Consider the following 19,590-nt stretch of genomic DNA (forward strand, 5'->3'; position numbering starts at 1 on the left):
TGGCCTTCCAAGCCACATGGTTTGCCCTCAGATGCCTTCTCCTCATGGCAGAGCTTTCCTACAGCAACTCTCCAGCAGGTGGCATCACTCCAATTGTCACAATACCTTCTGTGTATAATCCTTCTGCCTGCCAAATAGAGATACAGTTCTCAAGAGTTAGAAGTATTATTTTCCCATGTAGGGATGTAGTTTAACCTTACTGAATGACTCCCCCCCCCACCACCTTTACCTTTTTAAATTTCTCTTGAGTCTTGTATGTTAAGATCAAATTTACTATTCAGTTCTGGTCTTTTCATCAGGAAACCTTGAAAGTCCCCTATTTCATTGAATGTCCATCTTTTCCCCTGAAAGATAATGCAGTTTTGCTGGGTAATAGATTCTTGGCTGCAATCCAAGCTCCTTTGCCTTCTGGAATATCATATTCCAAGCCTTGCAATCGTTTAATGTTTAATCTGCCAGGTCCTGTGCAATCCTGACTGTGACTCCATTATATTTAAATGGCTTCTTTCTGGCTGTTTGGAGTATTTTCTCCTTCACTTGATAATTCTGGAATTTGGCTACAATATTCTTTGGAGTTTTCCTTTTGGGGTCTCTTTCAGGAGGTGATTGGTGGATTCTTTCAGTGATGATTTTATCCTCTGATTCTATAATATCAGAGCAGTTCTCCTTGATAATTTCCTGGAACGTGGTGTCTAGACTCTTTTCTTTTCTTTTCTTTTCTTTTGGGGGGGGGGGCAGGGCACTGAAGGTTAAGTGACTTGCCCAGGGTCACACAGCTAGTTAAGTGTCAAGTGTCTGAGGCTGGATTTGAACTCAGGTCCTCCTGAATCCGAGGCCAGTGCTTTATCCACTGCGCCACCTAGCTTCCCCCTAGACTCTTTTCTGATCATGGCTTTCAGGCAGTCCAATAATTCTCAGATTATGTCTCCTGGATCTATTTTCCAGGTTAGTTGTCTTTCCAATGAGGTATTTCACATTTTCATCTATTTTTTCATTGTTTTATTCTGTTTGACTGATTCCTGGTGTTTCATGAAGTCATTAGCTTCCAACTGTCCAATTCAAATTTTTAAGGCATTGTTTTCTTCAGTGAGATTATGCACCTCCTTTTTCATTTGGCCAAATGAATTTTTTAAGGAATTGTTTTCTTCAGTCAATCTTTGTGCTTCCTTTTCCAAGCTGCTTAAGAGCTCTTTTTTGTTTCTTACTCATATTGCAGCTTATTTTTTTTAAAGTTGAGGTCTGCTCCTGGGGCCCCAGGGTCACTGTTTCAAGCTTCTTGTGCTGAGAGATAGGGGCTGTGTCACTGGCTTTCTACTCTGAGGCCTCTGTGGCTTGTGGATTTCTCACCGCCCTGGGCTTGCTCCCAGTGTGCTGGGATGGCCAAGCCTGGTCGCTCCTGTCCTGTGGGTGGCCCTCTAGCTGGCAGCCTGCTCTCTCAGCTGGTGCTGGTGGATCTCACCACTGGCCTGCACCACCAGCTTGATGAGTCAGGATCAAGGGGCCTCGGTTGCTCGGCTGTGGCCTAGAGCTTCCTGCTGACTTGCCCAGATGCCCTCCAACACTGCGCTGTGCTGAGGTGCGCTGTGTTCCCCTTTTGCCTGAGTGAGATGACCTTTCTAAATTAGTCTTCTAAATTATCTCAGGTTTGAAGATTCTGTCTCTCTGTCTTTTTGTAGGTTCTGTAGTTTCAGAATCTGTTTAGAGGCTTGATCTAATGTTACTTTTGAGGGAACTGAAGGATAGCTCAGGCCGCTTGCTGGCTTCTCTCCACTATCTTGGCTCTGCCTCTGATTCTTGGCTTTTTAAAAAAAATGAACTGTGATCTTGCCCAAGTGACATATTTTGGGCCACAGTTTCCTTAACTGTAAAGTAAGCCAATTGGAGTAGATGGTCTCTGAGGTCCCTATTAGCTCCAGGGCTGTGATTCTTTACCGAGGGGAGAGTAACATATGATAAAGCACCATTGTACCTTTTCAGACATATATTTTGAGGAATCTAGAATAATAGGCTCAGGACTTTAACTGATACTTGGCTAATAGAGAGCCACTGAAGGGTTTTGATCCAAGGAAGGACCCATCCATATCTGTGCATAAACAGCCTGAAGGCTGGGTTGGAAGGGAAAGAAAGCCGAAATGAGGACTTCTTAGGAGGCTAAAATAATTAATTTGATGCCATATTATAACCCAAAATTATAAAATCACTCCAAAGCTAATTAACTATTTGGGTTCATTGAATCTCTTATTAAAGGAGAAAATGGAAAATAATTTTATCTTAATAAGTTCTTGAATTCATCTATGACTTTATATTTAAAAATGTGTTGCCTGGAGGCAGCTAGGCAGCACAGTGGATAAAGCACCAGCCCTGGATTCAGGAGTACCTGAGGTCAAATCTGGTCTTAGACACTTGACACTTACTAGCTGTGTGACCCTGGGCAAGTCACTTAACCCCCATTACCCCCCCCCCCAATGTGTTGCCTAAGATAGGATGGGGATTCCTTGTGATTTCATTGATATCAGGATCTACCAGAGAAAATTCCCACTTCATTGGGGTTTTCTTTGATTCTCCTAGTTTTTAGAGTTATCTAAAGCACTGAGAGGTTAAGCAATTGGCTCAGAGAAACTCAGCCATTATGTTTTAGAGTTTGGTCTTGAGCCCAAGGCCTTCCTGAATGTAAACCCAGCTCTTTCTCCACAATGCCACAGGTGCCTCTTCTTGTGATAAGGGTTGTGAAAACACTTTATAATTATAAAATACTGTGAACACACGCTCATAGATGCATGTGTATATACACACGTGTCTGTACACATGTGTGTATACATGTGCTGAATGTGTTTATGTGTATATACACACGCATATATATTTGAACAGAGTTTAAGGCAAAAAGAGGCAGTGTATATGATATAGATCAAAGAGTATAGGAGTCAGAAGAACTGGTTTTGACTCTTAGCTTTTTTTCCTTACTACTTTGGGCAAGTGACAGTTTGGGCCTCAAGTTCCTTAATTGTAAAGTGAGTCTATTGGACTAGATGATACTACACAAAAGTATGTGCTTGTATACTTGTATGTCTATACATATATGTGTAGAAATAATTACTATACATATGATATTTTATATATCATTTTGGGGTTTGCCAAACTTTTAATATACATTATAATTTTATATATTTATATATATTTTATATACAAACTTTTTATATATATTTCCTTGGATTTTTGTACTCCCTTCTGTGAATTAAATGCCACAGATGTTATCTCCACCTTTATCAGTGAGCAGCTTAAGACTAAAATGGTTAATGATTTGGACAGGCTTTGTTGCACGGCTGGTAAATTACTGAGTCAGGATTCCTGCTTTGAGATTCAGTGCTCTCTCCACCACACCTCACTGCCTCTGTAAAAATGTGAACTATGATTATTATAATTACATCTATGTGAGCTTGACCTTTGAGGGAGTTTTCTCAGCATGAATTCATCCTAACAGTTAATCTCTTTACTTTTTTCTTAAATGGGTGTGGGGGGGAAGGGTGGGCACCCAACATAGGGTTTAGAATTTGTATCCTTCCTTCTTGATTACTTCCTGGTCTCCTTAGGCATTTCTTCAAGTGTCTGTTGCCCAGTATTTAATCACTACAGGTTTTGGAAGCAGGTCTAAAAGATGAGAACTAAAGGAAAAACAGGATTTCTTCTATCAGAGTAGTTAGAAAAGATCTGTTAGAAAGGAGAAGTTGATGTCAGCACACAGAAAAGGATGTCTTAGATGTTCAAATGTTGTAAAGAAGGAAAATAGAAATGCAGAGTAGGCGTTGCTGATATTGAGTGAACATTGGAGAAAAGAGCTTGGATCAGTTAAAAGAAACAGAACAATGTTCATGCTGAGGCTCTCCTTCCACCACCTTCCCCAGATATAAGCCAGGCCTGTTTTGGTGTCTGATTTTTTGGTATTTTGGCTTTCATCTTTGTACTATGAGTGCACAATATAATGTTTGGTAAAATACCAATATTTTAATCAGTGCTCATTGAATAGAATGAAACTTGAGAATCAGGAACCATGAGTTCTGGTTCTAGGTCTTGCTCTGAAACTGACAGGTAGTGCAATTGTGGCTCTATCGCTTCCTTTACTGTCTGAGGGCCTCTGGTTTCTCATCCTTAAAATGAGGGGTTTGGGTTGAATGATATCATAGATCCCTTCCAACCAGGGATGTGCTGGAGACACCTCATATTAATTGTTAAGTGTTAATAATGCAGATTAAGCATAAAAGTGCCACATATACATTTTTTGGAGAGCTCCCTCTTTCCCCCCAAATAAAATCCACAGTCTATAAAATGGGAGTAATAAGTGATTTTGAGGAAAGTGCCTTGTAAAAATTAATGTGATAAAATGTGAACACTTCTTATTCATTTGGGCAAATCATTCACACTGGGCTTCAGTTTCTTTTATCCATAAAATAAAAATGAGGGACAGTGCGATATAGTATATAGTGACCTAGAACTAATCAGGAAAACCTGAATTTGGGTCCTAATACTTAAGACTGGCTGTGATCATGGGCAACCTCTTCTTGTATCTGCCAACTCTCTAGGACCCCAAATTGTAGTGCAGTTGTCAACCTGCATTGGTGGATGGCATTTCCAAGGTTCCCCATAGTGATGAAAAAGAGATCTAGGGAAAATTAAAAAAAAAAGAGAGAGTATCAGACAGAATAATCTTAAATAGCCTTTTGAGCCCTAAAAATTCTGTCTCTGATTATTTGAATTAGTCATTTAGTCATTGAATTAGTCACAGAAATACAATTTTGAGGCTTTTGAATTTATACCACTCAAAGAAGTATTTCAGTGAGTTGGTGTGTATTTTCTAGTGATGACACTACTTTTTTACTTGACAGCTTTCTTTTTAAAAGCTCAAAACTTGTAGCTCGCCCCATTATTTGGTTCAGCAAGAAGTTATTGAATCCAATTGCAGGACCCTTCACCATTGATCACATTTGAAAGAAATTGATTGGTAATTTCATTGTGAAAGTTCTGGTCCAATTTTTCTTGTCCTTTTTTTCCCCCCCTTTATATAAATGAACAGTACTTGAGGAAGAAATAGTTTTACACTGGGGAATCTTCTATCTTGCCTTCTCTTTGAGCCCTTTTCCAGCTGCAGATTTAGAGGTAGCTAGAATTCCGCCAGATTGGTATGGCCAACATCTGTTCATGTAATCTGTCTGACCATCTCTGGAAGATGGAATACCTTTCCTTCTCTGAGTTAACTATTTAAACAGATGCAACTCTCTTTTTTCTATCCTAGAAAATGTCAAGTTTTCCTTCTCTCTTCTCCCACCCTTTCTTTCCTTACACTTTCATCACTGCATTTTTACTGAGCTTTTATAAGGTGATGAAAAACCAGATATTCCCTTGACTTGTCCAAGTTACTAAGCTGAATGAATGAGGTTTCCAGATTTGAGTCAAGTAAATGAGTTTCAGTAATTCAACATCAGTGAAATTTGAATCCTGGTCCTTTTCAGAAAACTGAGTTCATTCTTGAGAGGATGTAATTATTGATTCCTGCCTTGGGGAACACAACCACTTAGGGATAGAGAAAGAGCAACCTTAAAAACTGAAGAACTTTTGTGAGCTTGTCTGCAAAGATTAGTCATTCTGTCCACAGAGACAGAAATATAGGTAGAGAGACAGAGAGGGGGAGAGAGAGGTATCCATCTACAGATGTATCTCGTTTTGTCATTTGTATACTCAGTGCTAAGTACATAGTACTTAAGGAATACTTTTAGTTTTATTCATTAATAGTGAGATTTACTCATAGATATGAAGGGCATATAGATATGGTATGTCACCTCACTAATGTGGTAAAATTATTTATAGTGTATACACACACACAAGATTTCTTTTTATCAAATAGGAGACTGAAATTTTCCTTTATTATTTCTTTAAATTGCTTAGCCAGGTGATTCATCCAAAATCTTTCTCAGTTTTGTCAGATATGTGGGTTTTTCATTATTTCTTATCACAGCGTTTAGATCCTTAAATTGTTTTTTAAAAAAGCCTTTGTTCAAAGTGGTTTTCCTTAATAACTGGCTAACTTGGAGAAACCAAATCTAACTTTCAATTCTTAATTTCCATAATGAAGCAAGTTTTCCCAAAATGAAGGATTTGTATGAAGGAACAAAAGGCTCATTTGAGGTTTTGTTTCAACACTGGGTCTTATTTCCTAAGTTCCCTGACAAAGGACAATATGGTTTTTGGGTAGCCAATGTGAAATGTCTTCAGATCAAGAGGGAGCTAACTATGTCATTGATGCATTGTGGTTTAGTAGATTAGATGGAAGACCTGGGCTCAAGGTCTGTTTCTGCCTTGGCTCTATTGTGATCCTGGGCAAATCAATCCCTCCTACTCCAGGCCTGGTAAGTAAGACTTCTGTTCCTGTGGAGGTGCTGACATGCATGTGTAAGAGAAATGTCCTCACCCAAGACTTCCCTGTACTAATCTAATGACAGGTCTTGTCCTTGTTATCAAATTGTTTTTAATTTTTTGACTTTTTAAAAAGAAAGTTTTGTTGGTGCCTTAATTTTTTTAGCATAACAGGCATTTTTGTATAGAAGGGCACAAGGTCTCTTCCCCCTGCCTCTTTATTCTGAAGTAAACCTGTATAATAAGAGGGGAAAAAGAAGTTAAGCAAAAATAGCTACAAGGACTTCATGACAATATGTACAACATATATAATCCCTTGGCTTTGCTGAGAGGTGGGGAAGGTATTTTTAAATATCTTTTTCTCTGAGACCAAAATTAGTTAATCCAGAGGTTAGCTTCCTTCAGGTATTCTTTTTTTTTTTTTTTTGCAGGGCAATGGGGGTTAAGTGACTTGCCCAGGGTCACACAGCTAGTGAGTGTTAAGTGTCTGAGGCCGGATTTGAACTTAGGTACTCCTGAATCCAGGGCTGGTGCTTTATCCACTGTGCCACCTAGCCACCCCCTCCTTCATGTATTCTTAAATTCTACATTGCTTTAACCATTGTGTATATTCACTGTGAATTAGTATGTAATATTTTTTGTGTTGAGTGCCTCCCCTTCCCCTGACAGCTTGGTAAATCCCACAGACCCCTTTCTAAGAAAAATGCTTTTAAATGCAAAACATAAAATACATGGGAATGAAAAAGAAACCAATTATAGTTAACAAACTATTTCTTAAAGTAACTCCACAATAAGAGCCCTTAGTTTGGCAGATGGGCAGCTAGATGGTACAGTAGATAGAGTGCTGGTCCTGGAGTTAGGAAGGCATCTTCCTGAGTTCAAATCTGGCCTCAGACATTTACTAGCTGTGTGACCTTGGGCAAGTTACTCAATTTTGTTAGTCTCAGTTTCCTCATCTGTAAAATGAGCTGGAGAAGGAAATGACAAACCATTCTAGCATCTTTGCTAAGAAACCCCAAAATGGTGTCATGAAGAGTTGGACAAGAGTTGAACAACAACAACAATTGGGCAGATTTTTTCATTTTTTGTGAATTTCTTGTGGTCATAATTTCTTGGTGCATAATAATTGCATACATACTATAGAACACCCACTTTGTTTCTAGTTCTTTGTAAGCACAAAAAGTAATGCTTTATCAATGTAACTCTTTAAAAGAGTAAAATTTTAAGAGTTTTAACTGTACTTTTATATATTTGAAAAATGGATTTTTCTCGAAATGCTTGCATTTCTGAGGAAACAAATATATGTAGAGCAGCCTTTTCTGTCAAAACATTCACTCAGGTAATCCTTGATAATAAGATCAGATATGGAGTGGTACAAAAGCACTTATGTCAAAGTGGGAAGAAAATACATAATTAGAAGCCCTTAATTAAAAAAAAATCTTTTATTATTTAGTTAGTACAGTAAAATTCATTTGACAATATGAAAAGAAAATGTAACATTTTTTCTTATTCACTTGATAAGTTACTGTGTTTGAATTATCCATTTGGCTGCATGCTTATGGACTTCTATGCAGAGTCATCAGCATCCTGACTGCCCCATGCACAGAAACCTATTTCATTTACTTTGTTGAAGCTCTTTATTATCAGGCTCCACATTACACTGTAAATTCCTTGGAGTGAGGGCTTATATAATTTTTTTTTTTTTTGGCGGGGCCATGGGGGTTAAGTGACTTGCCCAGGGTCACACAGCTAGTAAATGTCAGGTGTCTTAGGTCGAATTTGAACTCAGGTACTCCTGAATCCAGGGCCAGTGCTTTATCCACTGCGCCACCTAGCCACCCCCTGGGCTTATATCATTTTGATCTTTTTAATCTCCAGCTCCTTGCACGCGGTAGGCACTTCAACAGGTTCACATGAAAAGTTCAAATATAAAATTTCATAACATCTTGAAATTTGGTCTGAAATTTAGCACTAAAGGTGCCATTTAGTTGTGTACTATTTCTCACACTGTTGTTTTTTTCTTGATTGAGATCTTTCTGGATCAGCAGGGACTTGGACGTGTCTAGCACTCAATATGCAGCAGCTGAGTTCCTTTGTCAATTGCTCATCTTCATGTTGTAGGAGTTAGAAAAAGAAAAAAAAGGCAGCCCATGACTTACATATAAATGAGTGCCCAGTAATAGCCCATTACAGGAAATCCACTTTACTCCCAACAGCAGCATCCCCTCCATTCCACAGAGTCATTTAGTGTCCGTCCCCCACCACCCTTCTCCATTTTTCAGCTCTAGGCGGCTTAGTCTGGGGCAATGGTGAAAGGTTTGGTGGTGACGCTATCCTGAATCAAAAGAGATGCAGCTAGAAACAAAACTGCATTGGTTGTACAAAAACCTTGGTCATATTCCAGCTTTGCCATTTCCTACCTGTGCAGAGGTCTTCCACAAAAATCTACAACCTTTTACTTTTTTTTTTATAAAATGAATTTGAGAAAAAGATCTCTAGGACTCTAATATATCTAAAATTGGATTCTAGAGTAGAGAGAAGGAAGTATAGTTGCCCTTTTGCCTTGGAGAAGTCTCCTTTCTTTTTTTCTTTTTTCTTTTTATTTTGGTGGGACAATGAGGGTTAAGTGACTTGCCCAGGGTCATACAGCTAGTAAGTATCGAGTGTCTGAGGCTGGATTTGAACTCAGGTCCTCCTGAATCCAGGGCCAGTGCTTTATCCACTGTGCCGCCTAGCTACCCCCTGGAAGTCTCATTTCTAAGCCCTGATCATAGGTAGGCAGGGAGAATCATTGATTGCAAAATCACAGGCCATACTAGGAGAAGCTGGGATTTGGGTCTCCCAAGCTGAAAATCTGCAAGCATTTTTCCCCAATGGAAAGTGTCATACATGATAAGAAGTTCTGGTAACCATAGTTACCACATGATTTTTTTTTTTTCCTCCCCTAGAGCTTCAAGTATTTTATGGATGAAATAGATTTTTGTCTGGCTTGTCTGGCCACCATGGAGAGCATTGTTTTTGTCTGTTTTTAAATTGGGAAATGCAGCTTGATGTTCAAAACAAATGATTTGCAAATTAACTTTTGCAACACAATCCTTGTGTAAGGTGAGAACTGCTTGTAAATTTAGTGCAAATCTCAGCTGCAGCTTTTGTCCAAAAAAAGAGTAATAGATAATTCTGTTTGTTCAGAATTGGGAACTTAGAAAACATTCTCCCTAGTAGTTTTTGAGAGCCTCAGAGGGGAGCACACCTTCCAACTGAATTCCAGCGGGCAGGATTCTCATAGTAAGACTTATGGGAAAATGTACCATTGGTAGTTTCGTTAAAATGTATTTAGCTCCATACCTCCACCTAGTGGCTGAATGAACTTTTTGGTATAAAAATGAACTGGTGACTTAAAGACTAGTTAAAATTTTTAAGAAATAAGTTTGAGTTCTTAGCAAGCACATGAGACCATAAATCCAGAACAGGAAGGGACCTCAGAGGCTATCTAGTCTAACCTCCTCTTTTTTACAGATGAGGAAAGTGAGGCCCATTGAGGTTAGGTGTCTTTCTAAGGACAGAGGCAGAATTTGAACCCAGGTTTTCTGTCATTTCTTTAAACAAAGTTGTCTCATCTTGAGAAACAATGGTCAGGGGCAGCTAGGTGGCGCAGTGGATAGAGCACCGGCACTGGAGTCAGGAGTACCTGAGTTCAAATCTGGCCTCAGACACTTAACACTTACTAGCTGTGTGACCCTGGGCAAGTCACTTAACCCCAATTGCCTCACTAAAATTTAAAAAAAAAAAAAAAAGAGAAACAATGGTCAGATGGTCACATGGGGTCAGAGCCAAAGTGATCTGAGAAATTCCATGGGGAGAGATCAGTAACAGGAGAGAATGAGCGGTCAGAGAAGGCTTTATGGAAGGTGAGGGGCTCCTGAGATGGACCTGGAAAGAAGGGGTTGGGGGCAGGGAGGATGATCTGGTGATGAGACACAAAGGCACAGGAAATGTGTTCTGGAGAATATTTAAGTCTCTAGACCATAGGTCAGCATTAGAATTTCTGTGAACTCTGTTCCAGAAGACTTGTTTTGTTTTTTGTTTTTGTTTTTTGAGGGTTAAGTGACTTGCCCAGGGTCACACAGCTAGTAAGTATCAAGTGTCTGAGGCCGGACTTGAACTCAGGTTCTCCTGAATCCAGAGCCAGTTCTTTATCCACTGCGCCACCTAGCTGTCCCCTGTTCCAGAAGACTTCTAATGGTTTACAAGAGGATGGTGAGAGCAACTTGCCTCCTCTTTATGACTGCAGGGAGGGTGTTGGGGGATAGTTCATGTCAACCATGTTAGGTCTGTGTATTTGCCAGAGGGTCTCCCATCACACAGAACCGCCCCTCCTTTCTTGTCTCTGCAGTATCGGTGTTTTTTGTGCGTTTGTCACAAACCAGCACCTTACAACTCAAGTTCAAGGAATGCGGCCACTAATAAAGAGCAATTTTAAGGATCTGAGAACTCTTCTGACGGATACTCCAGAGGTAATGACATAATTTCTTAGTATACGATGACAAAAGTCCTGCAGTTGTATGATTTTCTGACTCTTTTTTTGGGAGAGGAAGTACTGACTTTAAAAGGAGGGAGTGGGGTTTAGTGGGAAGAGCACTGGATTAGAAACCAGAAAACTTAATTTTGAATCTTAATGTTGCCCATCCATGTGACTGTGGTGCACACAAACCTCTCACTGGTCCTTGGTCTGCTCCTTTGCAAAATGGGAATAATAGCATTGCTCTACCTCACAGAGTAATGAAGGAGAGTGTACTATCCTGTGTGTTTCAAGTTATTAACGCTTAAAAACTTTTAATAAAGCTAGTTAAAAAAAACCCCAAATCATGAAAAAAAAAAACCTTGGAACTGCACCAAGTCTTTTGGGACATCGAGGATAAATGCAATTAACTATTAAGATGAATCAAATAATTTGTTTCTCATAGTAAACCTGTGGTTTAAGTAGGGTAGATGTTGTTATCTCCTTTTTCTGGCTTTTCTCTTACTTCCTTACAAGGAACGTATCACACAGCAAAGTGAGAAGTAATGCCTGTGTAACCCCTGAGTAAATTATTTACTTGTAGTATGTCAGTTTTTCTTCTTTGTATTATTTACGCATGACGGTGTGGTAGAAAGAGCCCTAGTTTTGAGAGTAATCATTTCTAAAATGTGCACTTCCTATATGATTGCTATGTAAAGTATAAAGCCATTTATAAATGATGAGCTGTGACAGTTGATATATATGTGGGGGGGGGCAGAGCCCACAGATACCAGAGGGGTAAAGACCTGGCACTGTTTGATTCACTATTAGATTATTATTAGATCATCCCCAGGTCCTGACTGCTCCCTAAGCACCCAAGACTTGTGTTCTGACAAACGATGAATATTAAACATTGCACTGGGTTTATTAGAAGCCATCTAATAAGAGAGAGGGAGTCTAGATCTTCTTGTTCAGAACAGAGAGCCAGGAGAGAAGAATTTTATTCCTAGTTAACTGTCCGTTTCATTTTTGCTACTCTTAATAAGGATTGTAATATTTTCTCCATATTTACCTTGCTATTTTAACCATTTTCAAGATTTGTAAGTGATGGTTTTTTTTCACTTAAAAAAATGTGCCAAAATTAAACTATCCAAGTTTTGCTAAAAGCATAGATGCTAGGTAGAACTCACAATCAACCAGTAAGGATTTATTAAGTATTCCTGTGTGCTGGGCACAGTACTAAGCCTTGAGAATACAGAGACAAAATTGAAACACTTTCTTCTCCCTCATGGAGATTAACTTCCAATAGTAGAGACACCATATACACATGCAGTTATACGCAGAATAGATACAAAATGAATACAAGGGAGTTTGGGGAAGAGGTGCGCTAATACCTGGAGGAGATCAGCTTCATGTAGAAGGTGACCCTTTTGGAGGTAAGAAATATTTCTACCATTTAAAAATATTTTTATGAGCAATGTTTAATCTTTTTCAATACTTTTGTTTTCAGCAAATCAATTATCTCGTGAGCCAGTTTGATGCCCCAAAGAATCAAGCACTGTTAGATCTTGACAGTAAGTAATTTAAAAAATTTTTTTTCTTTTGGATGGGCAAAATGAGGGTTAAGTGACTTGCCCAGGGTCACACAGCTAGTACATGTCAAGTATCTGAGGCTGGATTTGAACTTAGGTCCTCCTGAATCCAGGGCTGATGCTTTATCCACTGTGCCACCTGGCTGCCCCCAGAATTTTAAAATTTTAAAATTTAAGTTTAAATTAAAAAAAAATTTTTAGTAAGTAATTTTTTAAAAAAACTAGTCATTTCATTTCTGTTTTTCTAAGTACTGTGAGAATCTCCCACAAAGGATGGAAAGTCAAATATAAGGCATACTGTTAATATACACAACACAAGGCAATATTCCATTGGGTCTATGTTCTCATTCATGTTCGTATTTCCTCTAGAACTGCATTCGTACCTGCATATATTGTGTAATTCTCAGTCATAGGTTTGCTATAGGGTGTTCTAGGTGTCCTTTCAGTGTGCTAGGTGTCACCCTGATTGTTTTATGTTGTTTTGCTTTTTGTATTGAGAGGATTTTTTCAAAACAGTAAGTGTGATTTCACTGGTATCAGAAACTCTTCCTATGAGGAAATCCACTTTCCCATTGTTTATCACTACCTTTTTGGGAAACTTAATCACAGATAGTTGCCTAGAACAACTGAAAGAATAAGAACATTCTCAGGGTCCAGAAGTCAATTTGTACAATGGATGAGACTTCCTGACTTCAAGGTTAGCTGCCTGTGGGAATTGGGGGAGGGGGAGAAAACCCTTCCTCACCTATAAAATAAGACGATTGGATTGGATCGTCTCAAAAGTCCCTTCTAGTACCAGTAATCTGATTCTAAGTTTCAGAGTCCGAGGAAAGAACTAGAGTTTATTTCCAAGTGTAATTGCTAACATACATTCTAATGGGTTGGGGTTTTTGTCTTGCAAAACTTTTAGCTGCTCTTTTTTGTTTTGTTTTGTTTTTTTAGGCAATTGGGGTTAAGTGACTTGGCCAGGGTCACACAGCTAGTAAGTGTTAAGTGTCTGAGGCTGGATTTGAACTCAGGTCCTGCTGACTCCAGGGCCGGTGCTCTATCCACTGCACCATCTAGTTGCCCCCAAAACTTTTGAGTATAGTTTTGCCTTTTTAGTTGCTCTGTAGTCATTGATGTTGATGCTTTAGTTGCAGTTGGGTCAACTCTTTCTGGAACCCTGGTAACTTAAAAGCAGAGGAAGCTTTTACTGCTTCTGGTTCTTCTCATTGCTAGTCCTGCCAGAGGAGAGAGATGGTAGTGGTAGAAATTGTTCTCAGTAGGAATCTTTTGATGCTTCTGTTAAATATCTGAAGCTCAATTCAAGCGATCATAGATTTTAAATGAGTAATTTCCAATTCTGGGAGATTTATTTAAATCTTTTTTTTTCCTTCTCCAAATCTTTTCTTTGTCTAATTTAGAAGAACACAGTTGTTGTTTATTTTTTAAAATTTATATAAATACTGGTGGATGCTTCTGTCTAGCTGTCACAAACACTTTGTGTACGTGACTGAAACATGCCTTACAATCATGGTCCCAAAGACTGAAATCCTTGCTGTTCATTGGTTATCAAGAGGAACCATGAGTGTACACATAACTGATACCTGCTTCTACCTAAGGAAAATTCCTTGTGGTTTTCACTTGTCTGGAAGTCAGCCATCCATCTATTTCATACTTCAGTCCACGGTACTATGCTGAGAGTCTTCAGTGAAGATCTCTTGAGTGTCATCATGCCCACAAGGGGACAAGAAGGAAATGCACAGAAGTTTCCCCTCATGTTCAGTTCGGTTTCTCTCTAATGCAGATATTGGACCATTGCTCGGACGCCGAGTCCAAGCTCAGTTAGGGAAACGAGTCCTCCCGGCCCTTGATGCAGTTCTCACTATGGCAGGAGGTAAGCCTGATGTTACATATTAGTAATCGTCATAACTGTGTCTCATATACAGATGGTGTATGACATGTGGTACGTGAAGAATTTTTGTAGTAGTTGGAATGCATTCTACTGATATGGCCCCTCTTTCTTAACCAAGTTTCCCATCTCCTGATGACTTTTGTGGCATTAGAACTTTCCCTTAATTATGCTCTTACACGATTATATTTATCTTTTTACTTCTTTCTGGGGGGGAAGGGGATGGGGCAACAGGGGTTAAGTGACTTGCCCAGGGTCACACAGCTAGTAAGTGTCAAGTGTCTGAGGCTGGATTTTAACTCAGGTCCTCCTGAATCCAGGGCCAGTGCTTTATCCACTGAGCCACTTAGCTGCCCCCAGTAATTGGTAATACTAAGGGAGTTGTCGGGGGTATAGTGATATGGGAAAGGACTTGCCCATGGTCACATAGTATGTGTCAAAGACAGTATTTGAACTCTGCTTTTACCGTCTCCAAGGCTTGATCTTTTTCTGTTCTGCTACATTACCTCTGATGTGTATTCATAGCACACAGTGATTTTGTTTATGTTGTAGGCATATTCCTGATATTATATGTAAAAGTAACGGTTATAAAATTAATTATTCTAACTATGTGCTTGGAAATCAGTATTTGAGAGGATCCTATACAGAATCTTTCTATCAAGTGATGTCCTTTTTATAACTGTATAGCCACCTACTAACTTATGTGTTTAAGTTTACATTTCCTTACACTACCCTGATTCAGTTGTCTGGAAGTGTATCCTTCATTCACCTAATAATTTTTGAGTCTCCCTTGTAAGCAGGGAATTGTTCCAGGTCTAGAAGAGATGCAGAAGTTAGTCAAGATAGTCTCTGCATACAGTCTGGTGGGGTGGGGAAGATAAGATAATCATAGATAATCAACATATGCATACGTGGTACATGTATTTATTTTATTTATTTATTTTTGCAGGGCAGTGGGGGTTAAGTGACTTGCCCAGGGTCACACAGTTAGTAAGTGACAAGTGTCTGAGGTCAGATTTGAACTCAGATCCTCCTGAATCTGGGGCTGGTGCTTTAATCCACTGCACCACCTAGCTGCTCCCCATGATACATGTATTAGAGAAGCATGATGTATAATGCTATATGAAGCTTCCAAGAGATGGTCGTTACTGAAGGGGACATTTTGGAAGGTTTGCTAGAAGAAATAACATTTGATTAAGGCTCTGAAGGATGCATAGGAATTTAGCAGGTGGAGATTCAACGAGAGCCCATTCTAGGCATAGGGAACAGTGGGTGTAAATCGGCATGGGAGAGGAAGAGCTCAGGATATTTTCTGAGGGGCAAAGAGTTGTCCAGGTTAGCTAGAACTATTGATTGTATAGGGGAATTATTATATCATAAAGGATCACACCCAAATGACAGTTTTACATTATGGGGCTATCATGATATGATCATTGATGTTAATGAAGATGATCCAAATTCTTTTTTTTTTTAATGATCCAAATTCTTAATACACTCTGTTTAAAAAGATAGAAAGTTGTGTGGATCCATTTTAGATCAGTTTCCATTTCTTTGCATAAACTGTTAGTGTTTGAAGATCTTGAATTTATTATTAAAGTAAAAGAGCTTACTTTGTATTTACTTTTCATATCCTTTTATGGGGACATGTTATCTTTCCCAATAGAATGCAAGCTCCTTGAGGTCAGATACTGTTCTATTTTCAACATTGTATCCCCATTACCATAGTAGGTAACTTTTACTGCTTACTTTTTTTTTTTTTTTTGGTCAGGGCAGTGAGGGTTAAGTGACTTGCCCAGGGTCACACAGCTACTAAGTGTCAAGTGGCTGAGGCCGGATTTGAACTCAAGTCCTCCTGAATCCAGGGCTGGTGCTTTATCCACTGCTTCACCTAGCTGCCCCAACTGCTTACTTTTAAGTCCTAATGGGCCCATGTTAAGAATGAGGAAACTGAGAGCTCTGCAAAGTTAAGTGCTTTGTCCAGAGTCTCATAGCCAGTAAGTCCCCAGGTCTTCTGATGTTAAGTCCAGTGTTTTCAATTTAGCAAGGATTTTGGAAGCACCTACTATGTGTAAGTTACTATATGTGTAAGGCTTCGTATTTGCATTCTTCTGAAGGATGTCACCTATTGCCAGATAAGATCATTTGAGGGAATAGAGAGAGAGTGCTTAAAAAACTAAAGGAATGAGGGAAGAATTGTGTCAGGAGTTTAGCACACTGCCTAGTAGTGTGTTTATAAATGCTTGTTGACTGACTATAGGAAGAAGTTCCCTGAGCTAACCTTAAAGAAGAGTAAAGATTATCTGCTTAATACTACAAATGATTTAATATGAAAGTGCTTTTACTTTGTTTTAGTGACATTTGACTTCTTTTTCTTGCAGAACTACGAAGAAACTGAAATGCAAATGTTGCATTTTTTTTTTCTTGTTGTTCACTGATTTCAGTCTTGTCCGACATGTTGACCCAATTTGAGGTTTTCTTGGCAAAGATACTAGAGTAGTTTGCTATTTCCTTTTCTGGCTCATTTTACAGATGAGGAAGCTGAGGCAAACAGGGTAACATGACTTAGACAGAGTTAATAAGTATTTGAGGCCAGATTTGAACTCACAAAGATGAATCTTCCTGACTCCAGGCCAGGGACTTTATCTATTTTGCCTCAGTTGGCAGGGCAGAAATGAGTAATTCATGATGGGGACAGAGATCTTGTTAACAAGCTATGTGAGCTCTACTTTATTCAAAACTGAATAATATTTTAGTGCAGGGAGGGGTTCTAACAAGTAGCTTTATTGGCTTGTTCTTGTTGACAGATATGGCTGCAGTACCTCCCACAGAGTAGGTGTCCTTGATGAATTGTAAACACTGTACTTGGCATCAGAAAACTTGAGGTTTTACCTACTAGTTTTTCCATTTAGTGGCTCTAACTTCTGGTTGTTTTGAAATCCATCCTCCCCTGAAGCAAACAAGCTCTTTGAGGACATCTACAATTGGGAAGTCAGCCTTCCCAGACTCTTATCTCATAGTTTTTATCATTTGGTACCTTACTGTTTGTTTGTTTGTTTGTTTTACTGCTGAGGTGTCTGGGCCTCAAGGGCAACTCCAAATTTTGAGGAGAGTGAATATCTCTCACTTGGAATAAGAATCATGCTTCCTACTGGTTCCGGGGCAAAAGGCCAAAAATGAGAAGTGTCCAAGTTTGCATATAATGAAGTAGAAGCCTAATCTCAGTAGATGCTATCTCTGTGGTGTGACTCTAGGCTAGTCACTTGCTATCTCTTAGCTACCATTGGCACTACTTGTCAGTTGTGAAACAATAGTGGGGGTGTTGACCTGGGATAATGAATTGGGTGTGATGGGATTATAGATGTGGAAGAAAGGAAGACCTGGGTTCTTAAGTCTTACTTATATACTCTATTAGCAATTATGAGTGACTTTGGATATGAAAGTCAGCTTGGGAAAATGGATTTGGAGTCAAGAAGACCTAAGCTCAAGACTTGTGTCAGACAGACTACCTGTGTGACTACCAAGAAGTCACTGAATGCTCCATGCCTCAGTTTACTCAAGTGCAATTCTCTAAGATCCTTTCTAGCTCATAAATCTGTTATCCTATGAAATCAATTCCTATTTCTGGATCTCAAATCCAGAAAGGGATTATACTCAAGGACTTCTAAGCTCCTTTTAAACTGTAAGTATGTGATCCTATGAAATCACTTAGCATTTCTGCTCCTTGCTTTTCTCATCTGTAAAATAAAGAGGTTGGACAAGGGGATCTCCAATGACCATTAAAAGTTCTGAATTTTGTGATTTTATGATATAGAAGTATGAGTCGTTAATAAAGCTCTGGGTTCTTCAGATGGCTAATGGGTGAAAGATACATTCTTTTGTTTTTTGTTTTGTTTTGTGAGGCAATGAGGGTTAAGTGACTTGCCCAGGGTCACACAGCTAGTAAGTGTCAAGTGTCTGAGGCTGCATTTGAACTCAGGTCCTCCTGAATCCAAGGCCAGTGCTTTATTCACTGTGCCACCTAGCTGCCCAAGATACATTCTTTTATCTCCAATCTGGTATCCCTTCTTCTGGCTAGAAGTGATTGGTGATCACCACAAGTAAAACTCCAGTTATTTGCCCTTCTTGCCTCTCCATTGTGCTGAGGTTTTCCCCCTAGTAAACAGTACAGTGTTTACTAGGGGAAAGAATAACTCTGTTTTAGGTGTCTTATTTCTAAGTTTTAGGTGGCTACTGTTGAATTGAAGAGCTTCCTATTAAGAAAAGGCAGATTTTTACCAAAATGTTTTCAAATCCATCCCAAGGCAGCATGGAAGGTCAAGACACCAGGGTTAGAGTCTTGATTCTCCTAATAATCAGCTTTAATGGCTCTTCACAAATCACTTGACTTCTGTGGGCATTAGTGTCCTCCCCTGTAAACTTAGGGAATTGGACTAAAAAGCTCTAAGGTCTTTTATAACACTAAGAATTTGATGTCTATATGAATTTAAATGTTCCACTTTAAAAAATTTTACTCTTTTAAGTTTATGAAATCTGAAGCTTCCTGAGGTGTTTTTCCCCCTTTCTGTTAGTGACATGACAATAATCACACATTCAGTCTCTGCCTTGTGCTAAAAAAAAAAAAGTTATGGTATTATCCTTTATTTTACACCTACAAAATAACCCCTCTGATTGAAGTTTAGTCTTCAATTTTTCAGGCTCTGCAAAGTAGTTCATCCAGAAAATTGGAGGGATTTGAGAAAGTGTTGGATTTGGAATAAGAACCCAGGTTCAAATCTTCCCTTAGACTCCTTAGATTGTATGACTGTGGAAAAGTCACTTAACCTCTTTTCTACCAAAGACACCCACTCTCTCTTCTCCTTTCCGTTTCTTTCTTCTTTTCCTTTCACTCTCTCTTTCCCTTTCTTTCTCTCTATTACCTTTTCTTTCCTCTCTGAATTATGTGGTTATATATTTACACACATAACATTTATATAGTGCTTTACATAAATCATTTCATTTGATTCTCATAAACATCCTGCTGTTTTGGTCCTCACTTAATAGATGAGAAAATGGAGGCCACAGGAGAATGAATAGGTGACTTGCTCAGGGTTACACAACTAGTGTGTTTTTGAAGTGAAATTTGAACAATTGTTAGATGAAGGAGAGCAGTGATTGAGTGTGGGTTACTTTTTTCAGTCCACTCTGACTCTTTATGACCCCATTTG

General features: G+C 39.0%; 1 protein-coding gene across 15 annotated transcripts in view; it reads left to right on the plus strand.

Annotated features, from left to right (window-relative positions):
* The window catches only part of PROM1 (prominin 1), a 168,343-nt gene that overhangs the window by 95,418 nt on the left and 53,335 nt on the right, over positions 1–19,590 (plus strand). For all 15 annotated transcript variants that reach the window (XR_006353624.1, XM_043972684.1, XM_043972682.1 and 12 more), the window contains 3 exons: positions 10,796–10,916; positions 12,411–12,474; positions 14,282–14,371. Coding sequence is in view for 14 of the 15 variants with exons in the window: in XM_043972684.1 (XP_043828619.1) it covers positions 10,796–10,916; positions 12,411–12,474; positions 14,282–14,371 (275 nt within the window). In the remaining variant the exon portion in view is untranslated. The remainder of the gene's footprint in view (positions 1–10,795; positions 10,917–12,410; positions 12,475–14,281; positions 14,372–19,590) is intronic.

Source organism: Dromiciops gliroides, chromosome 6 (genome assembly GCF_019393635.1).
Source record: "Dromiciops gliroides isolate mDroGli1 chromosome 6, mDroGli1.pri, whole genome shotgun sequence".
In the NCBI taxonomy this organism is placed as follows: domain Eukaryota; kingdom Metazoa; phylum Chordata; class Mammalia; order Microbiotheria; family Microbiotheriidae; genus Dromiciops; species Dromiciops gliroides.